This window comes from Felis catus, chromosome X, assembly GCF_018350175.1.
Source record: "Felis catus isolate Fca126 chromosome X, F.catus_Fca126_mat1.0, whole genome shotgun sequence".
Lineage (NCBI taxonomy): Eukaryota > Metazoa > Chordata > Mammalia > Carnivora > Felidae > Felis > Felis catus.
The window spans coordinates 122168985-122184905 of NC_058386.1; the positions used below are offsets into that span (position 1 = coordinate 122168985).

Below are 15921 nucleotides of genomic sequence, written 5' to 3' on the forward strand. Positions count from 1 at the left end.
CAAGCGTCCTGGACCGACCGTATCTCGCGGAAGATGCACGCAGTACCATGGAAAAGGAGGAACCAGTTTATTGAACAACTGCAGGGAGCAAAAATAGTGGATTGAGCTACATTTGTTACACAGCAAGCAAGAAAGGCTATGCCATTCCCAACGTTCCCCCTCCCCCCCAGAGACAACAGGCTTGCTGGGCACCGCTTCCAGGCAGTCTCATGTGCTGGACATTGGCCGAGCCTGACGGAGAGACGTCAGCAGCTGCCCCCGTTAAACCCTTCCCTCTCCTGCGTGACAATGCCAGTGCGCCTTTTCCCTCCTTTCACAAACGGCTACTTGTTCTCAGGCCAAAGGCTCTTATCCTGGAGGATCTGCTTTCTTCTGCTTCGCCCAGGGCTCTACCAGCAGCTCTTGGAGCAAGTGTACTCCCAGTTGAAAGCACGGGGCTGGCCGGCCGGAAGGACTTTTGTTGGGGGCCCGACAAAGGGCCTCAGACCCTAACAAACACGTGATTCCAGTGGCTGTTTCCAGTTTCAGCAACTTCTTCCAGTTTCTCTAGTTTCAGCTCACGCACATATTCCCAGAATGTAGGAAAAGCACAAACCATTTCTTGCTTATCGTGGCTGTTCTGGCAGTAGCAGCCACTGTGTGTGGAGGATTTCAAGGGGGGTGATGACGATGGCCCGTTAAGGGGTGACACCCCCTGGGCAGGACAGGTGCGCCAGCAGCTTCTGCTTCTGCAACAGAACACACGTCTCCCATACAAGCTCGTAAAAAAATACTTTAACAGAATATACTGTACAGAACTAGGATTTAACACGGTATATTACAATGCTAAAATATTTGTATAAATACTATACAGGCACGGAGTCACTCCATTGGAAAGGGCTCACCGATGGGGCCATTAAAAACTGCTGTCAGCATTGCCCAAAGAGAAACGACTTCCACAGCAGGAACACAAACAGTAATGACGGTGTAGGTACACTCGTGGTGCTGCAGAGGCGTATTTACAGTTCCTACTGACTACGCTGCGACAGGAGAATCTAAGCTACATGGTGTGGCCAGCCTGGTCTAAAAAACCATTTTCAAAGAACACTTTCAATAGGAATTTTAGCACTTTGAAAACCAGCTCCTTTTCTGGCCTAAGCAGCCATCCCTAACAGATCCAAGTCAGCTCCTGAGGCGCCTGCCCAGAGGTGATGGCTTTCCCCTTCTCACACACGCTCCCTCCTTCACGCCCACGTCCACTGACACGCGCCCTAGCCCAGCCCACACCGCGGGTGCCAGTCACCTGCCATGTGTGCGTCCCGTCAGGGTGAGTCACTGGTAGGCATTGAGTGCAAACAAGGCATGAGATGGAAGTTCCCGGAGCCCTGGCCTCGGCTCCAGTTCTGGGTGGGGTCAACAAAGAGGCAGAGGAGGGTAGGAGACAGCGTGCGTGCGTCCCGGTGGTCCGCTTGCATTCTGTCCAAGGAAGTGGTGTCTAATCTGGCATTTCAATATTCAGTTTGGGAGGTGGGAGGACATACTTCCCAGGGCTCTGGGTGATAACGACCCTGGTCTTCTTCCGAAACATTGGAGCAATTTTAGGAGGTTCTGGAACTGGGGTTTCTTCGGTTTCCTCAGTATCTTCATGATGGAGGTCGTAGGAGATGTTTCCATATTCTCTCAAAAATGGGAAGATTTCAAGCAGAAACTGACAGAAATCCTTGCGAATACCAAACCACCCTGAAAAAGAAGTATGAAAAAACTTTTTCAAACACTAGCCTCCACTGAATTTCGTGTGACTTTTCTTTCCTGAATGTGATGTTTAACACGTACCGTTTAATGCTTTATCCTGATGTCTTAGAAATGAAGATAGAGCAAGGCCTGAATAGCCACTAAGGGCAAGGGGAAAGGCCTGTGGCTCCGTGGCTCTCCAAGTGGGGCCCCCAGGCTGGCAGTGACCACACGAACCCCTGCAACCTTGTTAGGGATGGGAAACTGTGGGTGAGGTGGGGCGGCCCACAGGCACAGGCCTTCCGGGACTCGGATGGCTGCTCCAATGAGAAGGACCACTCTAGCAATGTCAAGTCCCTGCGGCATCAAGACTTTGTCAACATCCTCCCATCTGCCCCGCCTGGGATACGCTCACATGTGACAAAGAATGTCAAGGATGTCATCCCAGAAAGGGACTTCTGTCAGTATCTGGCAGGCACATTGGTCCAGGCAGGCAGGCAGCCTGAGCTACTTCTCAAAGTTACTTCTCTGAGGCCTGCTCTTGCTGTCTGTACCATGGGACCATCGGCTCAGTGCTGGCTCTCCCAGGGCACAATGTGCCCCGCCCCCATCCCCCTGGCTTTTAGAATGGTGTGCTCTGGGGCTACCCGCAGAGGAGTTCACAGTCTAGTGAGGAGGGAACCTCTGTCAAGGATCACTTCAAAACCGAAGGTGCCATCGTGTGGGTGGAGAGAGAAGAGAGAGCAAGCAGAGCACCGCTGACAAGACACAGTGATGTCAGGAATGTCACTGGGGAGAATGAGGAGGACACAGAACCTAAAAGGACTCTCAGGATTTGGTTGGCGACATGGATCTTAGTCTGATCAATCCTTGGGAGCCCCTGGAAAGCAGGTATCTTGATCCCCATGTTGCAGCAGAGGGGATGGGGCTGAGAGGCTACCTACCATGGTCAGTCCTACCTCAAATGGCAGAGCGTACACTAGGAAGGCCATGGTGTGGGGCAGGGAAAGCAAGGTTGAAAGCTCACCCTTTCCTTGGAAAATTCCAGGCCTTCCTCAGGTCCAGATTTCCCACACGACCTCCCTGAGCGCAGACCCTCAGGCTCATCTTTTCAAAGAGTGGGGGCCACGTGCATGCACACACACACACACACACACACACACACACACACATATGCACACACACACACACACACAGGTCAAGGGCTTCTGAAGTGCTAAGTACATACAGTGGTTTCCTCCCTTCTGTCCAAATGTGGTTGCCATCAGAGTGATCAAGGAGAGCCAAAGGGGGACAAATATTGGGATACAAGAGAATGCGTTGTGGCCATCCAGTTTGTGAACCAACAGGATCTAAGGAAAGAGAAACAGTTGAGGTTCTATTGATAAAGCATCTGAGGGTGGACGATGTCTGAAGCCAGTCCACCCTTCCTTTGTCAGGTGTCATAAGGGGAAAAGTCAGCTCCACAGGAGACTACGAAACCCTCTATTCTGTGGGACAGAATGAGATAAGCTTTTGTATCCATCTTCAGGACTAAGCAAAATCTGTCCATTTGGGAAGTTTCCAACACCAACATTGTTACAGGAGGCTCCTTTGGTGTTTGTTCTAAAGAGTCAACAGTGCGCATTCTATAATCCTGCACAGAACTCAAAATACCAAAAACACCCAACGTTCTCTTTCTACATGTAAACAAATCAGTACACACCCATGCATCATGGCTAGAGAGACTTCTCACTGCCAGCCCCCCAAAAGAAAGGTCGCTCTAATTTTACCATCATCCTCTCCATGTGCTTTTCAGGGGCCAGCTCATTTCCAGGCAGAGCAGGCTGCCTTGACAGGCACGCAGGGTGCTGTCACAGGGAAGGGTGGGACTCGGGGCCTGAAGAGTTCTGCTGTCTAAAGCTTACCTCAAAAGTAAGGAGAGGCACGACAATGGTCATCCAACTCAGTGCCATTGTTATGTGTGTCCTTCGCTGTTCTGCAATCACATCCATGGAACGCAGGAACAAAACAGACCACACGATGTAATAGAGGACCACCAGGCACAGAAAGGACATAAGAATCCACAGGGGAACACACACGACCTGAGGGAAGGAGGAGAGAAAAAAACCTTTATAGTTTGTGCCCAGCACCTCAAGGGAGGCATAGCCAAGCCCCTGATGGATCTCTGTAGCTAAGACCGTGTGCGCCCGAACGAGGACAGCCGCCCTGCACCCCAGGGGTGCCATGAAGGACAGTGTGGGGCCTGCCGCCCGCGCTGGGACATGCTCTGCTGTGGGCCACTCCTGGGGGAGGAGCCCAACAGCCGCCCTTCCTAAGATATGACCTCACTCAGCCGGCCCCTGGCTCTGCCCTCCAGGGAACAGGGCAGCCCGCCACCCTGCGCACTCACCTCACCTGCCCCTGACATGCCCTCTCCACGGGCTGCTTCCCCATCCCACCAGAGGCACTTTGGCCAGAGACTCTGGGGGACGTGCTCCTGGGAACTTTCACTGCCCGGGTTGCAGAAGCCCTCCGCTCACATGCACGCTGTCACTGACAGGGTTCTGCCACCTGGTCCCTGCCACCTTGCCCAGGCGGGTTACACGTCTGCTGCCGTTGCGCCGGAAAGACCTGGCTTCACCCCTGCACGAGCCCAGAGAAGAGGCACTCGGGTCCCCACCAGTCTCCCCTGCGTGATCCTTCTCCTTCCTGTTCTGCCCCTTGGATCCGTCTGTCATCCTTCCGTCCCATGTTATCGAACGGTAAACTGACTGTGTCCTTTTGGTATATACTTCTAGGATTTGTCACCCATGCACGTGCAGAACTGTGTATCCTCTGGCAGGACACAGGACAGCTCCTTTACCCCACAGGACTCCTCCGTGCTGTCCCTGCAGTGTCATACCCTCACCCCACCCCTACCCCAGGCAACCACTGATCCATCCTCTATCACTAGCACTTTTATCTTTCCCAGAGCGTGATGTGCATGGCACCACAGAGCATGTGACATTCTGAGACTACCCTCTCTCAATCTGCAGAATGTCTGGGAGGTTCTTCCAGTCTGTTGTGTGTAACGACAGGTCGTTTTTAGTGCCGAGTGGTATTCTGCCAGACGGATGCACCACTGCCTGTTTATCGAGCCACCCGTGGAAGTTGATCTGGCTGCTTTCTCGTGTCTGGCTATCACAAATAAAGCTGCTGTGAACACTTGCGCGTGGCTTTTGTGTAGCTGTACGTACTCATCTCTCCAGGGCAAATACCCAGGATTGGCTCTGCGGCATCGTAGGGTGACTGCACGTTTAACTGGATACGAAATTGCCTGTTTCTCAGAGTGCCTATGCAGTTCGGTACTCCCCCTGGCGGTGCACAAGTGTCCCGGCCCCTCCACGCCCTCCCCTGCGCTTGGCATTGCTTTCTTTCTCCTTGCCATTCCGGTGAGTGTGCTGAAGGGCCTCGTCCTGATTTTCCTCTGCCTTTCCCTGATGGGTGATGACATCCTGTCCATGTGCGTATTTGTCGTGTGTCTATCCTCTTTGTGAACGGTCTTTCCAAGTCTTCTGTCAGTTTTAAAATTGGGTGGTTTTTTGAGTTTTGAGAGTTCTTTCTGATGTTTTGGATACAAGTCCTTGTTTGGACATGTGCTTTCCAAATATTTTCTGCTGCTCTGTGGCCTGTCTTTTCATTAATTCCATTTCAATTCTGAGCTTCTTTTATGGACCTTGTTGTTAGTGTCACTTGTAGGGACTCCTCATCTAACCCCAGGCCTCAAAGATTTTCTCCTACGTTTTCTTCAAATAGTACTTTGGTTTTCCATTTTGTTTTTAGACCTATGACTTGAGTTGGTGTGTGATTTTTAATCCTCTCGAATCGCTTGGAGTTGCTGATGGTAGGTCTGGCCGAAAAGTCTCTGGAGAGCCTCTTTCTTCCCTGTGTTCCCTCCTCATGCAGCCGCTCTCACTTGGGGCCCCCGTGGGTGGAATGTCCGTGATCATAGCAGCCTCACTCGGTCTCTCTTGATCATTGTGGGAAGTGCGCAATCAGGCTGCTCCACCTGCTGGGACCTGCACAGGACTGGGGCCGGAAAAATCCCTCCATTCACCTACAGAAGACATTCTTCATTCCTCATCTTTTTTTTTCTCTGAGGGCACCTTATACTAAAATTTCGGTCTTGCTCACATTTGTTTCCTCCATGTCACAACACAAAATTCTGAACCCAATTACGATTCCCCAGAGACGGCACCCTAAAAGTGCAGGACAGGTAGCCAAACGTTGTTTTATTACGACTGTTTTATCAAAGACTTGGGCAGAGGTGAAGAGTCTTGTCTCTATTCACTATGGAGGTGACTTGTGTTCCCTCATTTTTCTCCCTGTCACCAAATGAATATTTTCTTTTTTTACTCTATTTGTTACTTTTTCTTAAAGTAAACCACGTTCACATGTAAAAGTACACATGAAACAGCAGAGGGGGGAAAAAAAACAGAAGAAAACACTGGCATGACCTCATCTCCCAGAGGCAACGCACCTCTTCCACCTCTGTTCTCTGCATCAGTAGTGGGAAGTCCTACCATATTCTCTAATTTGTAGCTTGACATGAGTACATACTTACATATATATGTAGCCTGATCGATCCATCCACCCGCCCTTCTATCCATCTATGTAGGCAATTTTAACCACACACCCAGTAACTGAGGCCACAGATTATACGCATGGCTTTACACCTCATCCCTGGAAAGAGTGTGAACTGACACAACTCTTTTGAGAAGCAAGCTGGTAGTGCAGTTTGTATTTCAAAATCTCAGAAAGCTCCCACCCAGTAATACTGTTTCCAGAGTCTTTCCTATGAAAACAATCAGGCAAAGATTTTTATGTACAAAAATATATGTTACATCATGGTTTAGAATCACACTCATCTCAACTTCAATATTTGGAAATAAGGGGATGGTTTGGTAAATGCACTGGAAGAATACTGCATCAATTAAACCTTAGGTTATATTTAACAAGGCCTTTTCCACACAGGAAAATGCTTACGATGCATTAGAATGAGAAAGCAGTGCACAAAATGACACACACAGTACGCTCTCAGCCATCTGTATGAGACAATAACCTCCAGCACAGGAAACACAAACCACTAACCGGAGAATCTCCCAGGGGATTACAGGGGATTATCATTCTATTACCTACGCTCCTCTCTTTTCCAAGTTTTCTACAATGAACACAAATTACGTTTATAATTAAAAAAAGAAAAGTTTATTTTAGGATTTTAAAAGTTACATACAAGCCAGGGCCAGTGGATGATCTTGTCCAGTCTTAAGGCAATGAATATAAACTGCAGGATGTTGACAGAACACAGTATTTCTAGCTAAAAATGAAGAGAAGAGTCAATTAAACAAAGTAAAAGTTGTATTCAATACTGCAATTATTTGGTTGACACACTAAAAGGCAATGAGAATTACAATATGGTAAAAGTTTTAGCAAGTTATAGTGGGACTTCCAGGGGTGCCTGGGTGGCTCACCCAGGTTAAGCACTGACTGGCTCCGGTCACGATCTCACGGTTCATGACTTCAAGCCCCACATTGGGCTCTGTGCTGACAGTGCGGAACCCGCTTGGGATTCTCCTCTCTCCCTCTCTCTCCGCCTCTCCCCGACTTGCACACACTTTCTCTCTCTCTCTATTTTGAGAGACAGTTTATTTATTACTTTATAAATAAATAAACTTAAAAAATTATACTGGGACCTCCTGATTTTCAAAACCACAGGAACAAAGCAATGCGGCGGCAAAAAGAAACCTGCCCCCCGTCTCCTGCCTCAGGCCCTCTACTTAGTGGCTGCTCTGTCCTTTACACTCTTACCAAACAATAACTTTGTTTCCAGGCTCGCTGAGTAGAGGCAATCCGTGGCAGACACCCCAAGCATCCTTCTTGCCCCTACCCACAAACTTCTTGATTTCTAACCATACCTGTATCTCCTTCTTCTTGTACTCAGGACTCAGATCTACACCCCACCCCTTCCTTTCTGGTTCCTTGAGGACCTTGTCACATCAAGACATCAATTACAGATTCCTTACTGCATCTTTTTTTTTAATGTTTATTTTTGAGAGAGAGACAGAGACAGAGTGCGAGTGGGGGAGGGGCAGAGAGAGAGGGAGACACAGCATCCAAAGCAGGCTCCAGACTCAGCTGTCAGCACAGAGCCAACGTGGGGCTTGGACCCACGAACAGTGAGATCATGACTTGAGCCTTAGATGTTCAAACAACTGAGCCACCAGGCGCCCTTCCTTATTGCATCTTTAGCCCTGCCTATTCCACTGATCCCTCCCAGAAGCACGGAAAAAAATTCAAGTCATTCTCATCAAACACAAAACAACCCCAAGACCAAATGACCCCATCCGTCCCTGGAGTCAACATCCCCTCCAGCCACAGCACTTTCTGTTTCCATCAAGCTATATAAGACCTCCTGGATGCGCAAGCCCCCCTGGCCTCCCCTGCCATTCTGAGCTCTCAGCACTGTGATCCGGCCCCCAGCCCTGACCACTGGTGACTGCTTCTATCAACGTCGCCAGTCACCTCTATAGCATCAGACCCCCTATGTCAGATCATCCTACGGGGCATCTATGTGGCATGTCTTTCCAGGAGCCCACTGCAGTCTTACCCTCCTCCTCGTGCTCTTACAGCTCCTTTTCAGTCTCCTCCTCTCCTTAAACCCTGATTTCTCCCCAGAGCCTTCAACTCAGTCTTCTGTCCCCACTAGAGAGGCACAGATGCAAACACACATGCTTATACTTGCTTGCCCTGCCGTCCAGAGCCTTGTCTTGTATGACCTCCTGTTGGTTGCTTCTCCCACTCCTGTCTCTGACCTAGCCTTCCTGCTGTGGTCCAGACCCAGCCCTCCCAGAGGTGCCTTGGCTGGAGCCAGCCCCGGACTGAGTCTGTTATCCCCTCGCACCTTTACAACTTTATCCCGTCCCACTCCCTTCCGTAGCCTCTCGCCTTGAAGGTTGGGTGGTAAGGCACCACACTGGCCCAATTACCCAAGCCACACTGCCAGCAAGCACCCTATATTCTTTTTCCCACTCTTGCATGCTCAGGCACCATGTCCTGTCCTCTCTACCACCCTGAGGACCACTGCCTAGTCAGGACCTTCCCCTCACCAGCCCCCCAAATGCCTCCAACAGGCCCCTAACTAGCTTCCCAGCCTCCAGTCTGGAAGGCTCTCTGCTCCCAAGTATCTGGGCTGTCTTCCTTCTGGCCGTGGCACTCACTGCTCTTCAATGGCTTGCCACTGCCTACAAAATGAAACTCACAGGAAGCCATCTGATCTGGCCCAGAGCTTCCCCAAAGTTCTCAGCTCACAGGGCATTTAGTGAGGTAGTAATTCTTTCATAGGCCTCTGGGCTGAAAGAAATCCCTAGCAGTTCCACTGGGTTAAGTATTTAGATCTAAACTTAGTAAGTATTTATGTCCTGAGTAGCCATCTAAAAAAAAAAAACCTCATATAAATTGAAAGAAAAATATGATTTTTATCTCCTTCTTAAAGAACCACAACTGTTCCCTAAGAGGATGTGTGTGCCTATTAGGTACTGCATCATTTCTTAAGACAGTGCCACCCTCATTACCTGTTCTCCAGGTAGATTTTTGCACAGGACTACCTTTGCATCATGGCAACTGGCAACAACCTTGCTTCTTATACGGTATCATCAAAACCAATGTAGTGTGACCAAAAAATAAAATGGTAAACTACTTGGAGGTAGTAGTTCATATCATGTCCCCAAGGCCGGTTGCTGTCATTGCTTCTCCCTCAAAAATGTCCAATATCCCACGGTGCCCTGTGAGTTCACTATGGCGCCCTGGGACGGCTCAGTGCACGCTCTGAGGACTGAGGATCTGGCCCCTACTCAGCTCCTCTTTATGGCCTTCCTTTCCCCAACTCCCATCACTGTCTCCTTTCCACTTCGTGTTCTAGGCAACCTTTTTTTTTTCTCTTTTTTTACCATGGTAAAATGCACACACTGGAAAACTTACCGTCTTAACCATCTCTAGTTGCATAACTTGGTGGCATTACATACACCCATACTGTTGTGCAGCTGTCATCAACATCTACCTCTAGAAGCCTCGCAACTCGCCAAACTGTGCTCCAGTCATACTGGAGTCACCATAGTTCGCTCAGCATGAGGACAGATTTTCTCCTGCCTCTGTGCCTTTGTGTGTTATTCCTTCTGCCCGGAAAACACCATCCCCTGCCCCACCTGCATAGGCAGCCTGGCAAACCCTGCTTTTCCTCCGTATCTCTGTGTAAGCCTATCCCCGGTCACCCTCTAGCAAATGCAGGTAGGTACTCTTGCTCCCGGGAGATGAGAAGCAAGAGGGAGGGAGCTCAACTGCCAGCATGCTGTTTCTTCTTGCAGGCAGGAAGGCCGAGAGTGTGACTGCATGAACGACTTGCATCTTGTAGCTCCACATTAGGAAAATATGGTTTCGTGCCCAATGTAGTCCTGGTCCTTGTATATACTTTTATTTTCTAAGAAACAAAGTTCCAAAATTTTAGTCATCTTAAACCTCCTCCTCAGTCCCTATCCAACTCTATTTAGGTAACTCTCCCAGTGCTTTTCAACCTGGGCGACACCGCTGCTGCCCCAGGAAAAAGCTAGGAAATGCGCAGTGGTACCACCAGCCATCACAAAGACCTGTCATAGGGAGCCCCTCCGCTACCATTTCGTGGCCAGAGGTCAGGCATAAGCATCCTGCAGTGCAGAAGTCAGTCCTGTTCAACACAACATTTCCCGTCCAAAAGGCCAATAGCTCATGTCCCTCGATCCCTGAGAAATGTCGAGCCACATGTGGAGTATCTAGAATGCGTGCTCTCAGTGATTCTGTGTAATGTGAACTTTCACAAATGATTTTTAAAGCTTGGTTTTGCTTCATCTGCCCAGGTAATAGAGAAAACATGCAGAGCAAGAGAGGCATAAAGTAAAATGGTAAGGGTGACTGGGTGGAAGTGGTGCCTTTAACCGGCACAGGGAGTGCAGATTCAGGTGGGGTTGCATGAGGAGCCTAGAGCTGGCGGAGAGATCGGAGTTTTGCAGTGTGAATTTAGGGAGTGACAGAACCTAAGTGGCAGTGGAGACAGGAAGTATAAACAAGATCAAGATAATTCCGAGGGAGTAGGCAAGGTGAGGACAGAAAGTGCCCCCAAGCCTAGAACCCTAAGAAGCGGCGATAGAGCCAAAGCAGAGGTGACCAGACTAGTCAAAAGCTCAGGGGTGTCAGGAGCTACAGAAAAGATGGACTGAGAGAGACCACTGGATCTGGCCAGTTTCTGGGGAGTGTAGGGCTGAACAGGGAGCACGGGGTCAGAACAGCGGTCAGAACAGCGCTGAGGCAGGGAGCCTTTCTGTGAACTCAGGAGCAAACGCTCAGAGGAACCAGCAGGGGAGAAGGTCTCCTTCCCCCTGGGAAGGAGTGCCACGCAGAGGCAGACAGGCAGTAGGCTGCACAGGGGGCAAGGAGGGTCTCGGTGTTTCCCAGCCTTGCTCCCATTACTGTCCCCCAAGGAGTCTTTTTCCTAACTGCACTCCCTCATGAAGTCTTCATACCCTGGCAAGCAGCCAGGGGGCCGTGCAGCGAAGCAGCCGGGTTAGTGAAGGCTGGGGGGACTGCAGGGAGGGGAAAGTGGGTCCTCAGATCCCGCGGCCGCTCCAGCCTACCAGCCACACTGCCCCGTGCCCTTGTCCCCAGTGCCAGGATGGAGAATGCCCTCCCTGTTCCAGACCAAGCCCTTCCTAGTGCTCAGGGTCCTGTGCCCATGGGGTCCCTCAGGGTCTTATTCTCTCCCCCTCCCTCTCTGTGGGTGCCTTCTCAAGTTCACGTACCCTGAGCCTTCCAGCTCAAGTGCCATCCCCCTTCCTCTACTTTTTACTCAGCCAGCTCAAAACAGAGCATCCCTAGCCATCTTGTTCTCCCCTCAACTCATCTGTATAGGGCTCTGGGCCTTCAGCCTCCGTGTGGTTCGGTGCGGGCTCTGGAGTCAGGCTGACTGACATGGGATCCTGGCCCCAGCCCTGCCCCTTAACCAACAGCCAGGAACACATTCCTTCCTCTCTCTGGAAGACAGGGGTGGTGACTGCATCTACTTCGCAGGGTTGTTGTGAATCTTTAAGAAGATACTACCACATGGGAAGGGACTAGCCCAGTGCCCAGCACACAGTAAGTGCTCAACAAATGTGAGCTGCCACCATTTTTGATACTAGTATTAGTTTTTCTAGTATTACTTTTTTAATTGATCTGTATATCCTCTGTGTCTAGGCAAAAACAGGGCTTGAAGCTAACTAGAGAGCAGATGAAGTGCTAGATCATGGGGTCTGAGGTGGCAAGGTGGTTAGTTTTATGTGTCTGTTTGGCTGGGCTACATGGCACCCGGTTATTTAATCAAGCACGAGTCTAGGTATTGCTGTGAAAAGTATTGCCTTTCAGTAAAGAAGGTGGTCCTTGATACTGTGGGTGGCTTTTGCCAATTAGGTAGAAGGCCTGAGGCTCCCTGGAGACGAAGAAATGCTGCCTCAAGGCCGTAGCACCAAGGCAGCCTGCATATTCAGCCTATCGGCACAACCTCTGAACACCAGGCTCGCCAGCGCCCAACACATGAGCCAGCTCCTTACAACTGATCTCTCTCTCTGTCTGTCTCTCTATCTCTGTCTCCCTCCTTTGCTCCCTTCCTTCTCCCCTTCCCCACTTCTCTTATTGGTTCTGTTTCTCAGGAGAAGCCCGACTACCACGGGTGGCTGGGGCGAGCTGTGACGCTGGATGAAGCCTGATGGCCTGGGTGAAGAGCCAGCGCTCTAAGCCAAGAAACATGATTATTTCCATCGTCCTTTTGCTTCCTTACATATCATCACCTGGAGTTAATGATTCATCTCTTCCTAACAAAGGGCAAGAGATCTTCATTACAGTAAGTGACCAGATTTCCTGTTTAAAACATTCTCAAATAAACGAAATCTTACCTCCAGGGACCGGTCGTGTCGAAAGCCCCAAACACAAGCTGCCACAGACACCGGGGAAACAAAGAACAGAGGCATGAAGACCAGAAGCCAAAAATGGCTTCCTCTTTCAATCCTGTCACAGACCAGAACTTCGAACATCAACAGGAGCAAATGGATGCCCACTGCAATTAGCATGGCTTTAAACTCCACACATGTTTCTCCTTCTGCTCTAAAAAGGGACACAAGAAGAAGAAGAAAAATAGTCTCAGTTCAGAATCTTCAAACCAAGCAAGCAGTCCAGGCCAAATACCAACTTATGTTGATACCATGAACTGTAGTGATAAGTCTGACAAAAAGCGAAGGAAGTTAGGTAGAAAACTAACTTAAACTTCATCTTTAATATGTAATCTTCCAAACACCAAAGAACTACTACATGGCAAGAAATGAACACTGCAGGCAAACCAAAGTTTTAACTGGGTAAGGATGTTCTCAGAAGTAATGGTCAGTTATTTCTCTGACCATGTACACAAATGGTTTTATTCACAACTTTGAATTCAGCTGCTTCCAAGATTATTCAAGCGGATTTCTTCTACCACTAACAACTGACAACTATCCCCTAAATCTCATGATCCTCATTCCTCAATGAATTAAAAACCATGTAAATCACATTTCATGCAACACTATAAAAATAACTAGCTTTATGAATCAGCGTGGGTGATAGTTCAAGAAAATATAGCAATTATTGTTAGGTGCTATTTTAAAATGCAAATAAAATTATGAATGCCTTTTTGTTTTCCTTTCTCTTCCACTGGGATGAATTAACACCTGCAGATGAAAGAGAAATAAGAACAGTGAAAACTGTTTTTAAACAAAATCAGTTTACCTAGCTGTTTACGTACCATGGAGGAAATGCTCTGATTGAAAACTGAAAAAGAATAAGGCTGCTAATCAAGAAAATGCTTACAAAAGCATCTGCAAAGCCGAGAACATTTCATTCAAAATACAGGTAAACATTTATGATGTATCTTCTTGGTGAAAATATACCTGGAAAGGAAGCCAGTGGTTACTTCTATGGGAACCAAGAACTTTCCACTGGATAATGTTAACACCAGAATGACCATGCCCCAACATTCACGACACTCAACCACACGCATATAATTCCTTTCCTTGCTCTAAACCACCTGTTGGGATGAGCCCTGGGTGTTCTATGGAAACCAATTTGACGATAAGTTATATTTAATATAAAAAATAAATAAAAAATTAAAAAAAATAAACATCGTAAATTAAACCACTAGGACAAAGCTCAAATAGCTTCTAAATATTAATCAGTGGAATCTAAAATGTTTAGTTATTTAACTTTTCAATCTTTGAGTCGTAAACATTAGACATCTGAAAATATCTCATAAAAAAGAAAAGATTTGCCAGCTGCACAGGTAATCTTCAAAAATAAAGGAAGTCTAAGGACTTTAAAACAACTGCACACAAATGTGTCCCATCTGCCAAGGCTCTTTGTAGGACTGTTTTAAAGTTCTTAGATGCATATGTGCTAATGGGCTAAATCTTATTTTTAAAGTTGATCAAGACTGAAACACCTCCTGCACTTTTCTCACGAGCAGCTGAATGTGCCCTGCCTGTCCGCTGGGCACTCCTGCCCTCCCCCTCTGCCTGGCGAAGGCTGAGAACAGCCCCCCCCCCCCAGTCCCCCTTTTTCCTTTCTGAAGTGCCGGTCTCTGTGAGGGAGAAGAGACTCTCCAGGCCCCAGCAACCTAGGCTGCACAGCACAGGGAGCCGACTCCAGGAACCTGGACTAGCTGAGGCAGCCAAGAAAGGCTCAGGGGAGTTGAGGGTAAAGGTGACCCCTCTTCCTGGCTCCCAAATGCTCTGCTCTCCTTCACGGCATCTGGGCCTCAACTTTCCCTATCTCAGGGACTCGCTGTTTCCCAGCCAAACCACCTCACCCACACCACTAACAGCCCTAAAACCCCAGGACCAGGGGATTGGGACAAGGCGAACCCCAGCTCTGGGACTGAATTGGAGACTGATAGATCCCTGGTGACCAAAGCCAGGACTTTGTTTTGTAGAACTGCTCTTGCAAACATGATAGTCTTATACTTCCTAGTTTAGCATGGTGTAACAGTTCGATATTTTGGATGCATTTTAGTTTACATTGCCTATTGTGGGCCAGCTAGGACCTTAAGCACCCCAAGAAACACTGCTTATATGTAAAAAATGCATATCCAACAACTAATTTAGAAAAGTACTTAGGCTAGAACCCAGTTTGCCTATATTATGGTTCTTATAAAACCCTAGATAGGTAGAAAAAAATAGTGCTTATTTAATTAAAAGTGAAAAACAAGATCTTGCTCCCTTAGGGAAGAGACCAATCAGTTTTATAAAGCAGTATTACCGATATTGGGGATTTCGTGCCCAGACTCCAGTTCCAACTGAGGCTCCAACAATGACCATCAACTTCCACAGCCATATTGGAGCAAAAACAGCCCAGTAACTCCACTGAATGATGCCATCCAGACGAAGGGCCAGCAGCACAGAGAACAGCAGGAGACAGGCATAGATGAGGAATTTACTAGGAGAAAAGTAAAATGATTAAAGAGGACTCACTTTTACAAATATGTGATACTGAAAGGGAGAGTAAGAACAGTATTTTTGAGCATGTGTAAAGAGTCACTAATTCAACAATCGTTTATTGAAAGGTTCTATGCAGTAGACATACACTGTGTGTTAGGGGATAAGGGACACATAAAGAAGACTAAAATAAGTTCCCTGCTTTCTAGGGCTTCCCGGTAGGAGAGAGTCCACACAGAAACACGTCACTGTATGGGGTGCCTGGGTGGCTCAGACGGTTAAGCATCTGACTTTGGCTAAGGTCATGATCTCATGGTTCGTGGGTTCGAGCCCCGCGTTGGGCTCTGTGCTGACAGCTCAGAGCCTGGAGCCTGCTTCAGATTTTGTGTCTCCCTCTCTCTCTGCCCCTACCCTGCTGGTGCTCTGTCTCTTTCTCTCTCTCAAAAATAAATAAAAGCATTAAAATTTTTCTTAAAAGAAACACAATTATAATACAACATGATATGTGCTGGAATGGTGCTAGGGTAGACATTGATGGAAACCCAGAAGAAGAAATATGGATTCTGTCTGGGGGTACTAAGAAGGAGAGAAACTTCCAGAAGATATATGGAAAGCTGCCAGGCAAGAAATATTGTGAAATGAGGAAGCATTCCAAGCAGAAAGAACTAGACGTACC

At 48.2% G+C, this 15921-nt stretch overlaps 1 protein-coding gene across 6 annotated transcripts in view; it reads right to left on the minus strand.

Annotated features, from left to right (window-relative positions):
• Positions 1-43: 43 nt before the first annotated feature.
• Positions 44-15921, minus strand: part of TMEM185A (transmembrane protein 185A) — a 36642-nt gene continuing 20764 nt past the window's right edge. For 2 of the 6 annotated variants that reach the window (XM_045050672.1, XM_045050675.1), the window contains exons 2-8: positions 15070-15246; positions 12684-12891; positions 6965-7048; positions 3618-3794; positions 2939-3062; positions 1813-1956; positions 44-1719 (exon numbers count right to left, since the gene is read on the minus strand). In XM_045050672.1, coding sequence (XP_044906607.1) covers positions 1475-1719; positions 1813-1956; positions 2939-3062; positions 3618-3794; positions 6965-7048; positions 12684-12891; positions 15070-15246 — 1159 coding nt within the window. In that variant the 3' untranslated portion in view covers positions 44-1474. Of the gene's footprint in view, positions 1720-1812; positions 1957-2938; positions 3063-3617; positions 3795-6964; positions 7049-12683; positions 12892-13626; positions 13707-15069; positions 15247-15921 lie in introns of all 6 variants that reach the window. The other 4 variants (XM_045050676.1, XM_045050677.1, XM_045050673.1 and 1 more) reach the window with 4 other exon arrangements.